The 18,406-nt window shown below is 41.6% G+C and overlaps 1 protein-coding gene and 1 pseudogene across 6 annotated transcripts in view; one reads left to right on the plus strand and one right to left on the minus strand.

Annotated features, from left to right (window-relative positions):
• Positions 1-5,430: 5,430 nt before the first annotated feature.
• Positions 5,431-11,420, plus strand: LOC117263718 (uncharacterized; annotated as a pseudogene). Its single transcript, XR_013493670.1, has 11 exons — positions 5,431-7,161; positions 8,121-8,244; positions 8,367-8,616; positions 8,722-8,998; positions 9,105-9,282; positions 9,406-9,482; positions 9,599-9,779; positions 9,963-10,211; positions 10,307-10,478; positions 10,563-10,711; positions 10,967-11,420. The product of XR_013493670.1 is annotated as an uncharacterized LOC117263718 (transcript).
• A 4,120-nt stretch (positions 11,421-15,540) lies between these two features.
• Positions 15,541-18,406, minus strand: part of LOC117263743 (tRNA selenocysteine 1-associated protein 1-like) — a 33,778-nt gene continuing 30,912 nt past the window's right edge. For all 5 annotated transcript variants that reach the window (XM_078176123.1, XM_033637364.2, XM_078176124.1 and 2 more), the window contains one exon: positions 15,541-15,843. In XM_078176123.1, the coding sequence (XP_078032249.1) occupies positions 15,683-15,843 (161 nt within the window). In that variant the 3' untranslated portion in view covers positions 15,541-15,682. The remainder of the gene's footprint in view (positions 15,844-18,406) is intronic.

An 18,406-nucleotide genomic window follows, 5' to 3' on the forward strand; every position in this document is an offset into this window, starting at 1 on the left:
AACAGCTCCTCCAACAAGTCATCAACAGCCCCTCCTGAGGCAGAAAGGCGCCTCATTCTTTTCAAACCAAAAAGGGTTCCACCAATATATTTACCCCTACGTGGCAGAAAATTGGGCTCCTCGGATCAACTCGCCAATCCAGCTCTGTGTGTCTAAATGCTCGCAGCTTGCCAGCAAAACAACCCAACATTCCCAAAAATCTTGCAGTGTAAAAGGGGCTACAGTCTAATAACTATCAATTGTTTCCATGTGTAAAAAGTGAGACTGTTTGGCTGGGGTAAGCTGTGACTTCATCATTAGCATAGTTCCCTGTAGATGTGCCTTGAGCAATTGTAATTTCTGACAGGCCCAGTTGGATAAGCAGGAATATTCTTCAGCTGCCTGCAGGTCTTTGAATGGCTACTTGAGGCTGGCTCTATAAGCCAGTCAGTCCCCATAGACCTCCATGTGAAAATACCCAACTTTACAGTAGAAATAAACATGTTTGCAGCCTGGTACAAAAACCAACTTTGGTTACTTTAAGTAATTTCCTTCTTCATGACAGTCATGTGGCAGATGGATACACAACTTGCCTGTTTAAATGTTGTTAAGGCTTAAAGTTAAGGGCAGGCTGCTTTCATTGACAGACTGTCTGCCGATAGTGTTCTTGGTTTCTCAATCAGATCCACCCCTTGATCCTCCACAGCTCCAGCCTCTCACCCAAACATGATCACTTATGGCTACAAAAATCCAAAACTGAGTCGGCCAAAATGCCAAAGTCAAGGCTTCAAAATGGGAGTCCACAAACAAATTGGTGACATCACAGTAGCTATGTCCATTATTTTTACAGTGTATGGTCAGTCTCACCTATGACACATGACACATTTACATACTCTGTAGAGCGGACTTCTGAGTGCACTTTACTGATTGTATAAGGATCCTGACATTGACTTCAGAGTAGAGCAATGCCAAAAACAGCAAACAATATATACTCATGGGCAAAAGTGCTCTATTTACAGTGCTCAAACAAAAGAATACTAGAAAACCAAATAATAACTAAAAAAAAAGGTAGTCAGCGAAACAAAAACTCAACTCACCTACAGATAGCTTTCCTAAATAACAAAGTTATCAAGTTACAGATGTAGAGCTTAGGCCATAGTGCTTCACAAAATGAATGAAAATTAAATTAAATTATAAATATATTAACTATTTAAGTAAAAGTGAGATGAGAATTATGAATTTCTTGCTCAAGATGACAGATATCAGCAGCTAACAGTAGCTTTAAGCCAATACATACAGTAATGTACGGAAACGTATTGCATTCACTTGACAAATAAAAAAAGTCCTGTTTTTCAGAGTAATTTTTTCAGTTTTTCTGAGTAATTTATTTATTTTTCTGTTTTTTTGGTGTAATTTATTCTGTTTTTCTGAGTATTTTTTCCCCTGTTTTTCAGAGTAATATTTTCTGAGTATTTTTTTGTTTTTCGGGGTAATTTTTTTTCCTGAATGAGGAGACGAGATACTTCAAAATCTCGCAAGAAGCTCCCACCTGGCACCTGCAAGTGACCCCGGCATCCATGGTGACTCCTGCTCATGGATGTATTTTGCATCCGTGCTCCTGCTCCTAGACAATTTCAACTACGGGATCAATAAGGGTAAGGCATGTAATACACGTGTATGGGCATGATTTCAGTTGTCAAGTAATGTTGTTACAACCTGTTACTAACCTGTTACATTGAGCGATAGGCCTACACTAGAAGGATGCAGTCGAAAACATAGCTAGATTATTATACCCTGTGTGTAACTAATTATATGCCTTACCCTTATTGATTCTGTAGTTGAAAAGAGGCCCGTTTCCATTGCAGGAACTTCAGGGTAATTTTACAGGGCTGGGGCCGTTGGTGCGTGTCTCCACCGCAGGAACCACCCCCAAAGGACAGAGTTCCGGAGCTTTTACAGGGGCTAAACAAGTCCCTGCCTTGGGGTAGGTACTCAGAATGGCCCCGAAAGACTTGTCCAACGACAAGAAAAACGGCGGATGCAGAACAGGTGTGTGGAATGACAAGGGAGACGCGGAGTGAGCCAACACTGCCAGAGAAAGAGACACGGTGCGTACAGACTGCGACGTCAGGCTGAGGAGACGCCAGGTTCAGGGGGACTGTGGAACGAGGGGATGTTTGGAGCCAGAGGAATAGCCGACAACCCGTACGAGCCAAGAGAGAGGCTGCGTCCAAAAGGCCCACTGGCATACTGCATACTACTACTACGTACTACCACTAGATACTACTCCTATCTACTAAACAAGTTGGGTCCATTCGGACATACTAAAAGATTGGAGGGAAAACACTCCATCCGCTGGCAGAGCAGAGGTACTGCACATCTGCCAGCAGATGGAGTGCCTACGAAAGCAGCCCATCTGCTGGCTTGGCTGAGGTACTGCACCAAAATCCGAACGCACCTGTGACTATTGAAATTACCCAAAAATGAAGCTGGCCATCCTTTACCCACCAGCAACATGGCTGCAAGCTCTCTCATGCTTCTCAACATGCAAAATGCGAGGCGTAGGCGAGCCAGAGCTTGCAGATGCCTCCTTTTGCACATAATAATTAATTCACTTAAATTCAAAACTTAAACTTTGCACTTTGAAGATCCTTCATATTGTTTCTGAAATAATCCAACCTGTTAAGGTGATGACAACCATCATCACTTCTCATAAGTGTCACAACACTAACATCATGTGTCAGTCAAGTGATTAGTTCATTGAATATCAATATCTAGATACAGCATTTCCACCAGCACATTCTGTCATGTGTGTAGGCTGAGTCACTTTGAACACCTGTCACCTCACACAGTACAATGACATCCAATAAAACTGCTCTGCCATGATGTACTTTCATTATGCCAAACTTTATTATCATTTGTTTTAACAGTACTAGTATTTATTATTATCATTACTTATTTTATTATTGTTATTTGTTTTATGTCACCATTATTATTGTGGTTTTTGTACACACACACACACACACACACACACACTGTCACTACTGTCACTAGTCTTTGCTGTATGTCATATGTCTTTATTTGTACGTATGTATGTAACTGTGTATTATGTGTCTTCTTTCACACAAAAAAACAGTACTAGTATTTTAGGTTGTGTTCAAGCATTTGAGGTCACAGTAGGCCAGTGGTTTCAATTCACTGTAGCCCATATGACAAGCACACACAATCACTTTAAATTATTAATTTAATGTAATTAAATTATTCCTTTTTGTTCACATTTCAGGGTGGACCCTGTGGTACATACTGCCAACTAAACACCAACGTGCCCATCATTCGGCAGTTCTTGGATGACACAGTTGACCTGCGCCCCAACCTTCGTCTCTCTTGTCGATCCCTTGCTGCTTTGACTGCTGCCCTCAACTTCAGTGTAACCCAAGGCTGGCCAAAGGACATTGAGGTGCTGGTGTTTGTCTGCTGGCTGGCCCATGCTGCTCCGTACAGAGTCGTGTCTGCAGCCTGTGACATCCCAAAGTCCACTGTGCATGACATAGTGCACAGGGTCAGCAAGGCTGTCATGGGCATCCTGGGCCGCACCATCCGCTTCCCCAACCCTGACCAGCTGGAGAACATCAGTGCTGGCTTCAGCCGCCTTGCTGGATGTCCAGCATTGAGCACAGTGGTTGGGGCAATTGATGGCTGCCATGTGCGCATAAAACCACCCACTGTTGACGAACAGGACTACCTGAACAGGAAGCTGTTTCACTCTATCCAGTTGCAGGCCATCTGTGACCACGAGGGGAAGTTCCTTGATATCTTCGTGAGCTTCCCTGGCTTGGTCCATGATGTCCGTGTACTGCGAAACAGCCCCGTGTATTACAGGCAGCTCTACCCACCAGAGGGATGGTGCATCTTGGGTGATGGAGACTACCCTTCCTTGGCTGCCTCCATCTGCCTCATAATGCCCTACCGGGAACCTGTGGTGAACCCTGTGCAGGCCCGGTTCAACAGCATGCATGCAAAGGCCTGGAACATCATCGAATGAGCTTTTGGGATGATGAAGGCCCATTGGCGGTCCATCTTCTTCAAGGCCCTTGAGGTGAAGCCAAGATTTGCACCGGAGGTCATCGCTTGTTGTGCCATCCTCCATAACATCCACATGGACAATGGTGACCTGTTTGAGGCCGAGCCTGCCGATGAGGAAGATGGACAGTCGCCCTGTTCAGAAGCAGCATCAGGGGACAACCTGCGGACAGACTACTTCTGAATATTGTATAGTGCCATAAGTAGACACTTACTATACAACATTATGTTCCATTACCCTATGTATATATATGTGTGTGTTTGCATACATACATACACACACATGTACATACATAGGGTAATACAACGGAATATTGTATAGTATCATGTGTCTACTTATGGTACTATACAATATTCATAACACACACACATTTCAATGTCCTTTGGCCAGTCATGGGTCTATGGCAGCAGTTAGGGCAGGAAAAGAGAGACGAGAGAGACAAAGGTTGAGGTTCACGTTAACTGTTCATCCATAAACTGCAGAATGATGGGCACGTTGGTGTTTAAGTTTAAGTAATAGTTTAGGTTCTAGTTATAGGTTAATTTAATTTACATATATTGGGTTTTGTATTGCTATGTACCTCAGCAAATTTTTAATTTTGTATAATTATTTTGGTTTATTTTCTGTTTGGATTCAATAAACAACTTTTTGACTCAAATGTACCTGAAATTGTTGTGTGATTCTTGAGCATGATCAAATCAAACCTGAAGTATAAAATACAAAGTCAATACACAGAGATGCACAAACTTAAGAACACCAACCTTTTCTACACAGTCAAAGACGAAATCAACATTCCACACAACTTGTGATTTTCAAAGTGTGTTTTCATAGAAACAATTTAATTTAATAAAGGATTTCCACAAAATATCAAAAACAAAAAACTGATCCTGTGCTACTGTATATACTAATAAATATAAATTCACTTAAACAAAATATATAAATAAATAAAATCATTTAAACATCTCCTAACTCAAAAAGAGGCACAAAACCAAACCAAACAGAAATTACTTTTTTGTGAGCATCTCAAGAAGTTTAAGCTAGCGCTCTTCTCTCTCTCTTGCTTCCTGGTCCCTTCTCTCTTCTCTTTCCTCTCTTTTCTTTCCTCTCTTTCAATTCTCTCCCTCTCTCGTCTGTCCTCTCTCTCTAACTGCTCTCTCCACCTTCTCTCTCCTCTTTCTTGTGACTGCCTCTCTTGCTCCTCCAGTCTCTCATCCACCTCTTGCAGTATCTCGGCAACATCTGGCCTCCTCCTCTTCCTCCTGGGCATCCATGCCTCCTCCTCCTGGCTCTCAGGGGTGGTGGTTGATCTTGCAGTAGAGGTGGAGGGTCGTGCAGAGATGGAGGGTCGTGCAGTGGCCGAGGTGGAGGGTCGCGCAGAGGTGGAGGTGGAGGGTTTAGTGCCAGGGGTGGAGGGTTCAGTGCCAGGGGTGGAGGGTTCAGTGCCAGTGGTGGATGCAGTGGCAGAGGGTGACGAGGATGCAGTAGCCTCCTGGCTGGCTGAGAAAATGAGGCTGGGTGGTGTTATTTGTGGCCTCTCACCCAGAGCGATAGATAAGAACAGAGTGGCGACACTCCCATAGGACTCCGTTGTAAAACATGGCGGACAGAACTTCCGGGTTATGGAGCCCTCTATAGTTCCAAACATTCCTCCCGTGGGGTCGGACCCCGTTTATTTCAATGGCAGCATGACGAGAAACTCCTGAGGTAAGGTGATGAAATATCGACCAATTTTAAGTCATTAGGTGTGTTTATTATATGGAGGTCCTTTATTATGTAGATATCAATTTTTTTTGTATGTTCACAATGTAATTATGGTTTTTTTGAGTCAGGAATTATGATCGGTTTTCAGTCATTGCCTGCTAGTTCGTTAGCTTGACGTCGCCAGCTGTGGAGGTTTAGCACCGTTTTGCACCTGACATTTGTGATGTCCCTGTTTGATTAATGAATCACAGACAAATCACATATAGTTGGGATGATTACTAACGGGTTTTATTTAGATTTTATCATCCGAACCTGACGGCGTTAACTAAGGGTAACGTTAATAGGATGTGTTAGCTTTTATTAGTTTTCTCAACTGTTCCATAAGAAGATAATGTAGGACAGGCGCACATACTTCTGCCCGAGCCTTTATTAAATACCTAATGCTACGTATGGTGTATTCTTTTAATGTTTACATAAGAGTGTTATTATCTCATAATTTAATTCCTGTTTATATGTATGCCTTGGGATGACAGACTAAAATAGGACTACTACTTCACTACTACTATTATGTTTAACTTGGAACTATGTCACAGTCACACTATAGAGGCTAGACAGCTTAAAAATGCTATTTCAGCTTGTCTTTGAATGTTACATTCATAAACTTAATTGTACAAGACCAAAACATTGCACAGTGGTTGAAACACTACGGGAGTATATCACAACACTTGTTACCACTGAATTAATGATATTATTTACCTATGGCTTAAAAATATTACATGTTTATATGGAACGTTGAGTTTAATTATTTTAAAGGGGACATATTACGCAAAACTCACTTTTTCGTTGCTTTAGTATGTATATTTGCATATCCGGAGTGCCTCCCCACCCCTTAAGAATGATTTTCGACCACTAAGTCAATGTTTTGTAAACTTGCTGAGTCAGGGAATGTGTCTCTAGAAGAGCCATTTAGATTTCACCCGCACTGTTACGTAACAGTCCGGGTGAAATCTGAGTGATATGAATACTCCCACCCTCACGCTGGGTATCTCCTCCCATATTACGCCGGCTACCTGAACGAGGATCCGCCATGACAGCCTGACCGCTACCATGTACAACCCGAAAGCCAAGCACTCCTGCTCTGTCGTCGGATGCACGGATACTCATGTTTCCCTACATCGCCTCCCTGCCAAAGAGGATATCAGAGCGAAGTGGCTAAATTTTATTTTTCAGGGAAACGTCCCAGCTTCAGTGAGCAAAAGCGTTTTTGTCTGTGCCAATCACTTCACGCCGGACTGTTTCAGCAACGAGGGTCAGTATAAGGCTGGACTGGCAACGAGATTGTTCCTAAAAGATGGATCCATACCTACCCTGTCCGTGGCGACGCCACAGATGAAGGAACTGTAAGTATTAAAAAAACAGTGTAGTTTGTGTTACTTTGGCTGTTTAGCACATGAGCTAACGCTAACCGTCGATGTAAATATGAGGCTGAACTAACGTTACAACGTTGGGCTTACTGGCCATAGGATTCACGGTAATGTTAATGTTGCCAAACGTTAATTTGTCATATCAGCACTCTTAAAATGAATTAGGATATTGAGATTTGATGGCTTCTAACCGGCCGGTGAACCACTGCGCGGCCGTGAACATGCTAGCTGGCGCTAGCTAGCGCTAGCTGCTAGCTAGCTCACCGTCCGCGAACAATTTTTCAGTTGTTAGTGCTGCTGTTCCGACGTGATCATGCATGGGAGACCGTCTCCTCCACATGCTCACGGCCGAGCAGACTGTATGAAATGGTCTCAGTTGTTCACGGACGGTGAGCTATTGTTCCGCCGTGAACACGCAGAGAGGACGGCATGAAATGGTCTGTTATTCACGGCCAGTGAGCTACGTTAATTAATTAGCATGTTGTGCTAAAGGACAGTGTGTTAGATGTCCAGGAGCACGTTGGCAGTCGAACGACTTCCTTTGTGTTGGTATGCATGTAACTACGTGTGTAGTGTTAGCTGCTGGCATGAGAGACCCGATCTGAGAGTACCAAAACGTTATCTGCAGTAAAGCAATCACTACTTTGTTTTGGAGCCGGAGACAGGGGTTACCTGCCACATGTCTGCTGTGTTGTGCTACGATTAACGTTAGTTATATGCAGGCACGGACACAGAAAAGTTGCTTCGCAAATGTGTATTGCTCACTTACTAAATCTAATGTGAAATGAGGGATTTGCGTGGGTTTGCTCGGATTATGATTTGCCAGATTTTGCCTTATCAAATTGATTTTTTAATCATCATTTCTGTCTACATAGCTTTGTTTCATGTAACATGAGAAAACAGACACATAACATATTATCTCCTTTTGTGTTTAGCCAAGCACATCTGTACAGCAGCCTGTGGTGCATCATGTTGCCTGCCAGACAGACCAACCAGTGACATGCACAGTTGGCACACAGCTTTCCATGAGAACTCTCCAGCCTCACTTCAGAAGCACAGGTTTGTTGAACAAAAGCATATGATGTAATGTTAGTCACTATGTTACTGTAATATGTAATTTTTGTTTTACTCTGTTATGAATATGGATTGGCTAATGAAAATTCTGTTTTCATCTATCAAAGGCACACAGAAATCAGTGTCCTGTGCTGATGTTGGAGTTGGCATCTCAACCATTGCCTTCTCAACTTCTCAACCATTCTTATCATCAACCCCAATAAAGAGACCACGCAAAAGGGCTCGCTTGGAACTGGAGGAGGAGGAAGAGGAGAATCCATTGGAGGGCAGTTCATCCATGGACATTCCCGACCCCAAGGATTCTTTGTATGATCCTGAGGACTCTGTCACAGTTTTGTCTGAGTCAGCAGATGTGACGTGAGTAAATAACCTCAGAATTTACTTTTTTTTTTTTTTACATTATTTGTTTCAAGTAGTATGGGAGTTACTAATTTATCTTTGCAATTTTTGTTTTTCTACTAGACTGGAGCCTTCCTGCCCTGTTCATAAGACACCAGCATATATTGTCTATGAAAAGTGTCTGATGGAGCTGTTTGAGGTGTGCCCTGTCTGTCAGCGTGTTTTAGACGTGCAGACAAGAAGGATAGGCACGTTCCTCTCTGTAGAACAGACATGCCCACATTGTCAGTTCTTCAGAAAATGGAACAGCCAGCCAATTCTGGGAAGCACACCTGCAGGAAACCTCCAGCTTTCAGCTGCCGTATACACCACAGTTGCATCTTTCTTCAAACTTGAAAAGGTAATGGATTAAGACTTCACTATGTAATTTTATTTGTTTTGCATATCATATTGCTAAATGTTGTATAGAGCAGTACTTATGACACATCTTGTCTGTCTGTCCTCAGATCTTCCGGGCAATGCAGCTGAAGATGTTTCAGTATGACACTTTTCGCCGTCATGCACGGACGTACATAGAGCCTGCCATCATACACACGTGGAAGACTGTGCAGGACGCCATGATGGAGCAGCTTAGTCAGCAGGAGAGTGTTATCCTGGGTGGTGACCTAAGGGCTGACTCACCAGGTATACAAGATTCTCTGATACATTTTACTCTAATTTTTTTGTTTAGAAAAGTGGTTACTATGAAGTACAACAAAGTGATATGTAAAATGTAATTTTTGTGAAATGATGCATTTATTTTTGAAGGGTACTCTGCCAAGTTTGGCAGTTAGTCAATGATGGACCTGAGGAGCAACACTATTATTGACATACAGCTGGTTCAGGTGAGTTCAAAAGTGTGATCTGTATTCAAGTTAACTAATCTGTGTTTAACGAGTGCTTTTAAAAATCATTTTGTTTAATAGACTTTTATGTTCTGTTTTTGTGTTTTTCTGATCAGAGCAACGAAGTTGGTGGAAGTTATCACATGGAGAAAGAAGGTCTGAAGAGGAGCCTTGCTCTCTTGGAGGCACGTGGTGTTGCATTGGACAGCATTGTCACAGACCGTCACCCTCAGATCCAGAAGTTCCTGAGGGAGGCCAAAGTGACACAGTACTACGATGTCTGGCACATGGAAAAAGGTATTCGTTACTGTGTTTGTGTGTTAGACGGTGAAAATCAGGATAAAATGCCCTTGCTCACAGGTTCACACACTATATTTTCCTAGTATCATAATTACTAATGTGTTACATGGGTTAGGGTTACGTGTTTTGTTTTCAACATATACTGTTTATCTGAACGTGACTGAAATATTGTTTTATTAGGACTGTCCAAAAAACTGGTCAAGATAGCCCAGAACAAAGATTGCGCGAAGCTGAAGAAGTGGCTTCGCAGCATAAAGAACCATGTGTACTGGACAGCAGCCTCCTCTACGTCAGGGCCAGAGAGAGTGGCTAAGTGGACCTCCATTCTTAACCATGTCCAAGACATCCACACACATCAAGATCCTGCTTTCCCCCAGTGCTTGCATCCGCAGCGCACCTCGAGAGACAAGAGCAAATGGTTGACAGCAGGTAGATAGACACACAAAATTGTGTGTAAAATGTGTTTTTTTTATATATCTAAAAGATGTTTAAACCATTTGAATTCATGTGTTTTGTTTTTTCAGGAACACCAGCTTTCTGCAGGCTAGAAAAGGCGTTGACTAATAAGAGAATTCTGAAAGATGTGGAAAAGCTCAGCCCTCACTATCAGACCTCATCGCTGGAGGCATTTCACAGCGTCATTCTGCAGTTTGCACCCAAGAATGTTGTCTTCCCCTACCTTGGAATGTTATGCAGGTGAATAAAACATCACTATCTGTTTAGTTCATTATAGTTTAGTGTGCTTGCTATGATTTTTAAAGTACTATTTTTCCACCCAAGACTCTACCTGGCTGCCCTGCATTACAATGAAAATACTGGCCGACCACAGGCAACATCTACAAGTGGAGAGCTGCTGTACAGAGTCAACTTCCCCAAATCTAAACATGGAGAATGCACCGCAAAGCCTGTGAAAGCAGAGCCAACATTCCGTAAGTTTTAAAATCTTTTATTTGAACCCAACAAATTAAAATAAACATGAACACACAAGCATAACACAAAAGGTTGAAAATAAACACAAATAAAATCTGAATTCTTTTTAGATGGTTTTCAAAATAAATAATAAATAAGGAGAATGTATAAATTAGGAGAAATAAGAAGAGACACTTTACAACACTGCAGCACAAGGCTTTTTGGTTCTAGTGCAATTTTCTTGTAAACATTAATTTTTGTTTATTGCACTGCAGACTACGTTGATGCACTGTTGGACCTGATCTTCGAGAAGGTTTTCCAGGACCCTGCCCCATATGTGAACGAGGTGCTGAAACTTACAATCCCTGAAGACCTCTCTGCTCAGTATGAAAGACCCGACAAGCTGGATGTTATAGCCAGTTACGTGTCAAGGTTCAACCAAGGACAGGTCTGAACCCAACATACTGTCCTTCTGCGTCAGGGAACTCTGCACGAATCCTCAGCACCACGCAGGCAGGCAGCACAACTCTCACTCTCCGCCCCAGAAAGCCCCAGCACCAGCTTACAAAGCTTCTGTAGGCTAGGTATCTATATTGGCTGGACACAATTCAATAGAAAGTCAGCACTGAATGTTCACATCCATGGCAACTGGCAAGTTCAACTGTTCCACTTCAGATATTTATTTTGTATGTTTACAAATGTTTCTTGCAATAAAACATCTTTACTAACTGTTCTGTGTGTTTTCATTGTTTGATATGTAGTTGTGTTACCATGTTACCAAGTAAAAAATAGTAAAGATAAACTATAAGCAATGTAAGATAGAGAAAGCAGTTATGTACTTTTCATCATAACACTTTTGCAATAAATTAATAGTATTTATAGGACTAAAAGCTTACTGCACTATTCCCCTCAGACGTAAAGGTCCATAGTCTGCCCGATAAATGTTCAGTGCATTCTGCAGTGAAAATACATTCAGGCAGACAGGTTCTAGGCCAGGATGATCCACCATGCATGATGGTGGCTCAGGAAGCTGCTGTAGTCTTCGTGTAACCTAGAAATTATGAAAGGTAAGTGAGTGACAATGGATAACAGAAAAGAGAGACTGTAAAATGACAACCATGTTTGCCCAGTGTTCACACTTGTGGTATTTCCATACAGCAGATATTCTCGGGCTCGGTAGGCATTTGTTCACAATTGCCACAGGAACACCTGTTTTTAAACAGAATTTGTGTTATTCATTGGAAACTACATAGCTAATCAATCACGTCGCGTTGTTTCTTTTGTAATATTTATTTAAAGTTTATAAACTGTTGGAACTGGTTCAAAAACAATACTGCTGGTAGAGAGGTGATGGGAGGCAACTGGCTCATTGAAAACTACAGTTGTTGAAAATTGTGGCAGTAGCTATTTACAGGTTGTCACTGCAAATAAGAGCAGGTTCTTAACAGACTTACCTGGCTACATAAAGGTAAATTAAAATAAATAAATAATATGGGGTTATGCTTTTCTCTAGTATGGGCGAGTGCTCAATTGCATCCGCGTTACTGCAACTTAACAGCAGTAAACGCCAACCGAGGTTTGGCGAAGATTTATGATGTAAACACTCTAGGCAGGAGAAGGGGGTTGTGATCTGTAACAACATGAGAAGACGGCCACTAAGCCAGTAAAACTTTCGTTAGTCTATGCAGTAACATAAAAGTAATGTCGAGGTAACAAACTTAACTACTAACCACTGAGAAACATCCATGTTCATTCTTGGCTGCTGACTTTCTTCTGGAGCGTCTTGTTGTTCAGGGTCGGACTCCGGCTCGAACATGTACGGTTGCACCGCAGTCTGTTGTCCAGCAGCCATTTCTTTCACAAACTCAGCCGTTGCCATGGTCACACGGTGCCGGCCTCACGTCTTCCACAGGCAGGAAAAGGTGGGCGGCGCAAATACCGTCTCTGGGCGGCGCACGCAGTAGCTCATTAGCATTTAAAGGGAAAGGCACTGAAACCGGCCATCTGGAGCAGGGCTGTGAAACTGGTGTTTCAAGAACCCTGCTGTGCTCAATCCTTCAGCTTTTTCGACCAAAGCACGTTACTAACGTACCATTTAGACATCAGGGAACCTTGTCAGGAAGCAGAAATGAGCATAATATGTCACCTTTAATGGATAAAACTCCTATACAGTTCACCCATGGCTTGTGTCAGAACAAACACTTTGCACTCCCCCTATTTTTCTCTTTGTCGTGGGACTAGACAGGGATGCCCCCTCTCCCCTCTCCTATTTATTATATTTATCAAACCATTAGCAATTAAACTACAAACAGATGACAAGGTAACAAGGACAAAGAAAATCTTACCCCCTTCTAGAACGTGCCAAGTCAGATTTTCAGAGATGGGATAATCTCACACTGTAATTAATTGGACGTATCATTGTCATGAAAATGACCATTCTACCAAAATTCTTATTTTTATTTCAATGTATTCCACTTTGTATACCTAAAAAGTATTATAAATATATTTCTACATTTATTTGGAACAGCAAGCCCCAAAGGATCCGTAAAGATTTCATGCAAAGAACAAGACAATCAAGGGGGACAAGCTCTACCCAATTTTCAGTTCTACTATTGAGCAGCAAATGTACGAAATATGCTTTACTGGCTAGGTGCTTCATCTTTAGAGGCACCAACATGACTCCATATTGAATCGTCATACTGGCTACGGTTACACGATGGCTTCTCATTCAGAATGAAATAAATCTGAATGAAATCATTCGGAATTAATGTTTTTCCAGGTAGTTTACATGACAAATATTCATTCCGAATGAGGGTTTACACGGGAGATCAGTTTAATCGCCTATATTCGGGTCTGTGCAAGGTTTGGGGCAGGGAAGGTTTCTGATTGGATAGGGGGCGGGGCGGATGTTACGTGTTTACATTTACCAGAAGAAAACACTGTAGTCCTCGCTCCGGATAACAAGATGCTTGACGACGCCGTTCCTAGTGCCTTTTTCGGGCTTGTTTTGCTTATGTCTTGTCTTGCCTTCTGGCAGAAGGTACAGACTTCCCAAATGCAAACTGAACTGTTTCAAACACTCATTCATTCCTAATTCCATCAAATTGTTAAATAGCTCTTGAAGGCTGGGAAATACTGGGGACTGTGCAATAACTTAACTTCATGTAATAACTTGGGTTGGGAAATATTGGGGATTGTGCAATAACTTGGTGTTGTTCTGTTTTTCACATTTTGTCTGGTTTGTGTCTTGAGTGTGTATGTTTGCCATTTCCTGTGTCTTTGCTGTTTTGTGTATATTTATTGTCTGCAAGGCAGCCAGTGTATGCACTCGAGTCCACAACAAATTTCCCCTAGGGGACAATAAAGTATATTCTATTCTATTCTTGAAGCAGCAGTACGACAACAACCTTGTTCTGCTAATGCTTCGTCTGTTGAGGAGGAGAAAGGAGGTAGAAGGTAGAAGAAGGCAGATAGAAGACCGTGCTTTGGCGTATGGAAACCGGTGAGTGCAACGAGTCAGACTGTTCTATCTCAGCCCGTTGCTATGCGCGCTATATACGTCATCGCGCCAGAAGGGCAAGGAAACGAGCATGCTCAGAAAGACCGGAATGAACTTAAAGAGGAATGAGCATATACAAGCGCGAGAAATTCTTTAATGCGGAATGACAAACAGAGTAAACCACCCCCTTAAATCGGATTTAATTTTCAATCGGAATGACCATTTTTCAATCAGAATGACCGTTTACATGACCACTTTTAATCGGAATGGCCTTTCATTCCAAATGAAAGTGGAATTAAACTGTCCATGTAAATGGGCTGACTGTGGTAAAACCTCACTGCCGGCTTTGCTTGGGTCAGCTCTTCAATTAGAACACTTGAACACTTTTAAGTGCAATCCTTTGGTATATCATTCTCTGAGAATCTGGGTGTCGTGTAGGAAAAGGTTTGGATTACATTCAGTGTCAATCCAGTTTACTCCAATCGTGTTTCCATTATCAATAATGTGCACAACAGGGGAGTAATCAAAGTGACATATACTACATTATCAACTCTACATTCTCCCTCTCTCTCCACTACTAGATCCCAGTGGGAGGATGATTTGGTTTCCAAAATCACAGATCACAATTGGCAGTCCAGTTCTCTCTTTCTTAATATGCGCCAGACATGGCCTCTTACAGTTCAGGGTCCTGCACCACCTTCATCTTTCCCAAGAAAAGTTAGCCAAGATTTATCCAAGGACAGATCCCTTATGCAACAGGTGTAGAACAGTAACAGGATCCCTCATTCATACTTTCTGGACCTGTCCAAATCTTAATAATTATTGGACATCGATATTTAATAAATCTTCTGTGGCTTTTGCCGTCAAATTTACCCCTTCCCCACTAGTTCCAATTTTCGGAGTAGTTCCAGAGAACATACCTCTCTAAAGACACTACACAAATGCTATTGCCTTTGCCTCCTTAATTGCTAGACGCCTTATACTTACTAAGTGGAAGCAGGAGGCATCTCCCACACATGCCCAGTGGGCTAGTGATCTTATGAGTTTTCTACACTTGGAGAAAATAAGGTGTACACTGGGTGGTTCTACAGGTAAATGTAAGAGGACATGGAAACCATTTCTGACATATATGAAAACACTAAAACTGTGTGATGTTTTATAATTGATTCTTACTTAGACAACTGTGACTGATGTATAAATATATTTGTATGATTGTGTGTGTGTACCTATGTTTACATTTTGACTTATGTTGCTATCTGATAATATATACAACCTTTTTTTTCATTGCCAATGGGAGTGGGAGGATGAGGGATGGGGGATGGGGGTATAAAAATGGACAACATACAATTATTTTGGTATTCCACTCTGGACTTTTATGTCTTTTTATGTTGTTGAAATCAAGGAAAATAAAATCAAAAATAATAATATTAACAATCCATACTGTCAAAATTTCACCAGACAACTGTAAATAAAATCCCCAATGTGGTCAGTTTCAGCAGTAAATGGGCTCTGGTAGGCTGGATGTCATAAAGTCCTGTTCTGCAGAGAAGTCTGCTGGTTGCCAATGACACTCAATCAGAGCATCATACAGTTCCTCACTGAGCTCCATGAACTTTTTGTTAGCCTCCACCACATCCAGCTTCGGACTGGGATCTGCAACACAGAGACAGTTGATAACGAAGTGTTTCGCAGACATAATAAAAAAATGGAAAAATACACAAGCACATAAGATACATGAACAAAAGAAATATATATATATACAGTACAGGCCAAAAGTTTGGACACACCTTCTCATTCAATGCGTTTTCTTTATTTTCATGACTATTTACATTGTAGATTCTCACTGAAGGCATCAAAACTATGAATGAACACATGTGGAGTTATGTACTTAACAAAAAAAGGTGAAATAACTGAAAACATGTTTTATATTCTACTTTCTTCAAAATAGCCACCCTTTGCTCTGATTACTGCTTTGCACACTCTTGGCATTCTCTCGATGAGCTTCAAGAGGTAGTCACCTGAAATGGTTTTCCAACAGTCTTGAAGGAGTTCCCAGAGGTGTTTAGCACTTGTTGGCCCCTTTGCCTTCACTCTGCGGTCCAGCTCACCCCAAACCATCTGGATTGGGTTCAGGTCCGGTGACTGTGGAGGCCAGGTCATCTGCCGCAGCACTCCATCACTCTCCTTCTTGGTCAAATAGCCCTTACACAGCCTGGAGGTGTGTTTGGGGTCATTGTCCTGTTGAAAAATAAATGATCGTCCAACTAAACGCAAACCGGATGGGATGGCATGTCGCTGCAGGATGCTGTGGTAGCCATGCTGGTTCAGTGTGCCTTCAATTTTGAATAAATCCCCAACAGTGTCACCAGCATCACACCTCCTCCTCCATGCTTCACAGTGGGAACCAGGCATGTGGAATCCATCCGTTCACCTTTTCTGCGTCTCACAAAGACACGGCGGTTGGAACCAAAGATCTCAAATTTGGACTCATCAGACCAAAGCACAGATTTCCACTGGTCTAATGTCCATTCCTTGTGTTTCTTGGCCCAAACAAATCTCTTCTGCTTGTTGCCTCTCCTTAGCAGTGGTTTCCTAGCAGCTATTTGACCATGAAGGCCTGATTGGCGCAGTCTCCTCTTAACAGTTGTTCTAGAGATGGGTCTGCTGCTAGAACTCTGTGTGGCATTCATCTGGTCTCTGATCTGAGCTGCTGTTAACTTGCGATTTCTGAGGCTGGTGACTCGGATGAACTTATCCTCAGAAGCAGAGGTGACTCTTGGTCTTCCTTTCCTGGGTCGGTCCTCATGTGTGCCAGTTTCCTTGTAGCGCTTGATGGTTTTTGCGACTCCACTTGGGGACACATTTAAAGTTTTTGCAATTTTCCGGACTGACTGACCTTCATTTCTTAAAGTAATGATGGCCACTCGTTTTTCTTTAGTTAGCTGATTGGTTCTTGCCATAATATGAATTTTAACAGTTGTCCAATAGGGCTGTCGGCTGTGTATTAACCTGACTTCTGCACAACACAACTGATGGTCCCAACCCCATTGATAAAGCAAGAAATTCCACTAATTAACCCTGATAAGGCACACCTGTGAAGTGGAAACCATTTCAGGTGACTACCTCTTGAAGCTCATGGAGAGAATGCCAAGAGTGTGCAAAGCAGTAATCAGAGCAAAGGGTGGCTATTTTGAAGAAACTAGAATATAAAACATGTTTTCAGTTATTTCACCTTTTTTTGTTAAGTACATAACTCCACATGTGTTCATTCATAGTTTTGATGCCTTCAGTGAGAATCTACAATGTAAATAGTCATGAAAATAAAGAAAACGCATTGAATGAGAAGGTGTGTCCAAACTTTTGGCCTGTACTGTATATATATATATTTATATATATGTGTGTATATATATATATATTTATATATATGTGTGTGTATATATATATATATATATATATATATATATATATATATATATATATATATATATATATATATATATATATATATATATGTACTAGGGCTGCAACGATTAGTCGACTAATCGATGACTAATCGACTATTAAAATAATCGGTGACTATTTTAGTAATTGACTAATCGGTTTTGACCTTCATAGAAAAGTACTATAAAAGTACCCCAAAATACTGCAGCTTTACAGCTTTGCAGCTTCTTATGTTGAAATACTGGCAGCTTTACACACTCTCCCATGACGATGAACTAAAACCCTTTGGCGTGAGTACGAAACAAGACATTAGATGACATAATTTTGAGGTTTGGGAGAGACGGACCGATATTTTTCAACATTTTAACACATTTTTCGATAAAATGATTAGTCGACTAATCGAAGAAATAATCGACAGATTAGTCGACAATGAAAATAATCGTTAGTTGCAGCCCTTATATATATATATATATATATATATATATATATATATATATATATATATATATGACAAAGAACAAGCCGCTGTGCAGCTACATACTCTTGTTTATTCAGTAGCACAGCACACTCCCTGAGCCAAAGAATGCGTGCCGTTCCACGACGACCATTAACTGCCAGTGGGCCAGGTAGCTGATTTGGCCAGGGAGACTAAGAAGTATGTTAGCGATGGTTACTTTGCTTGTGTTTATATGATTGTAACATTTAAACAGGTTTATTCATGTATGTATTTGACTGAGAGAGCTAAGAGAGCTTGTGGAACAGCACTTACTCGCCA

The sequence above is a fragment of the Epinephelus lanceolatus genome, chromosome 16 (assembly GCF_041903045.1).
Source record: "Epinephelus lanceolatus isolate andai-2023 chromosome 16, ASM4190304v1, whole genome shotgun sequence".
NCBI classification, from domain to species: domain Eukaryota; kingdom Metazoa; phylum Chordata; class Actinopteri; order Perciformes; family Serranidae; genus Epinephelus; species Epinephelus lanceolatus.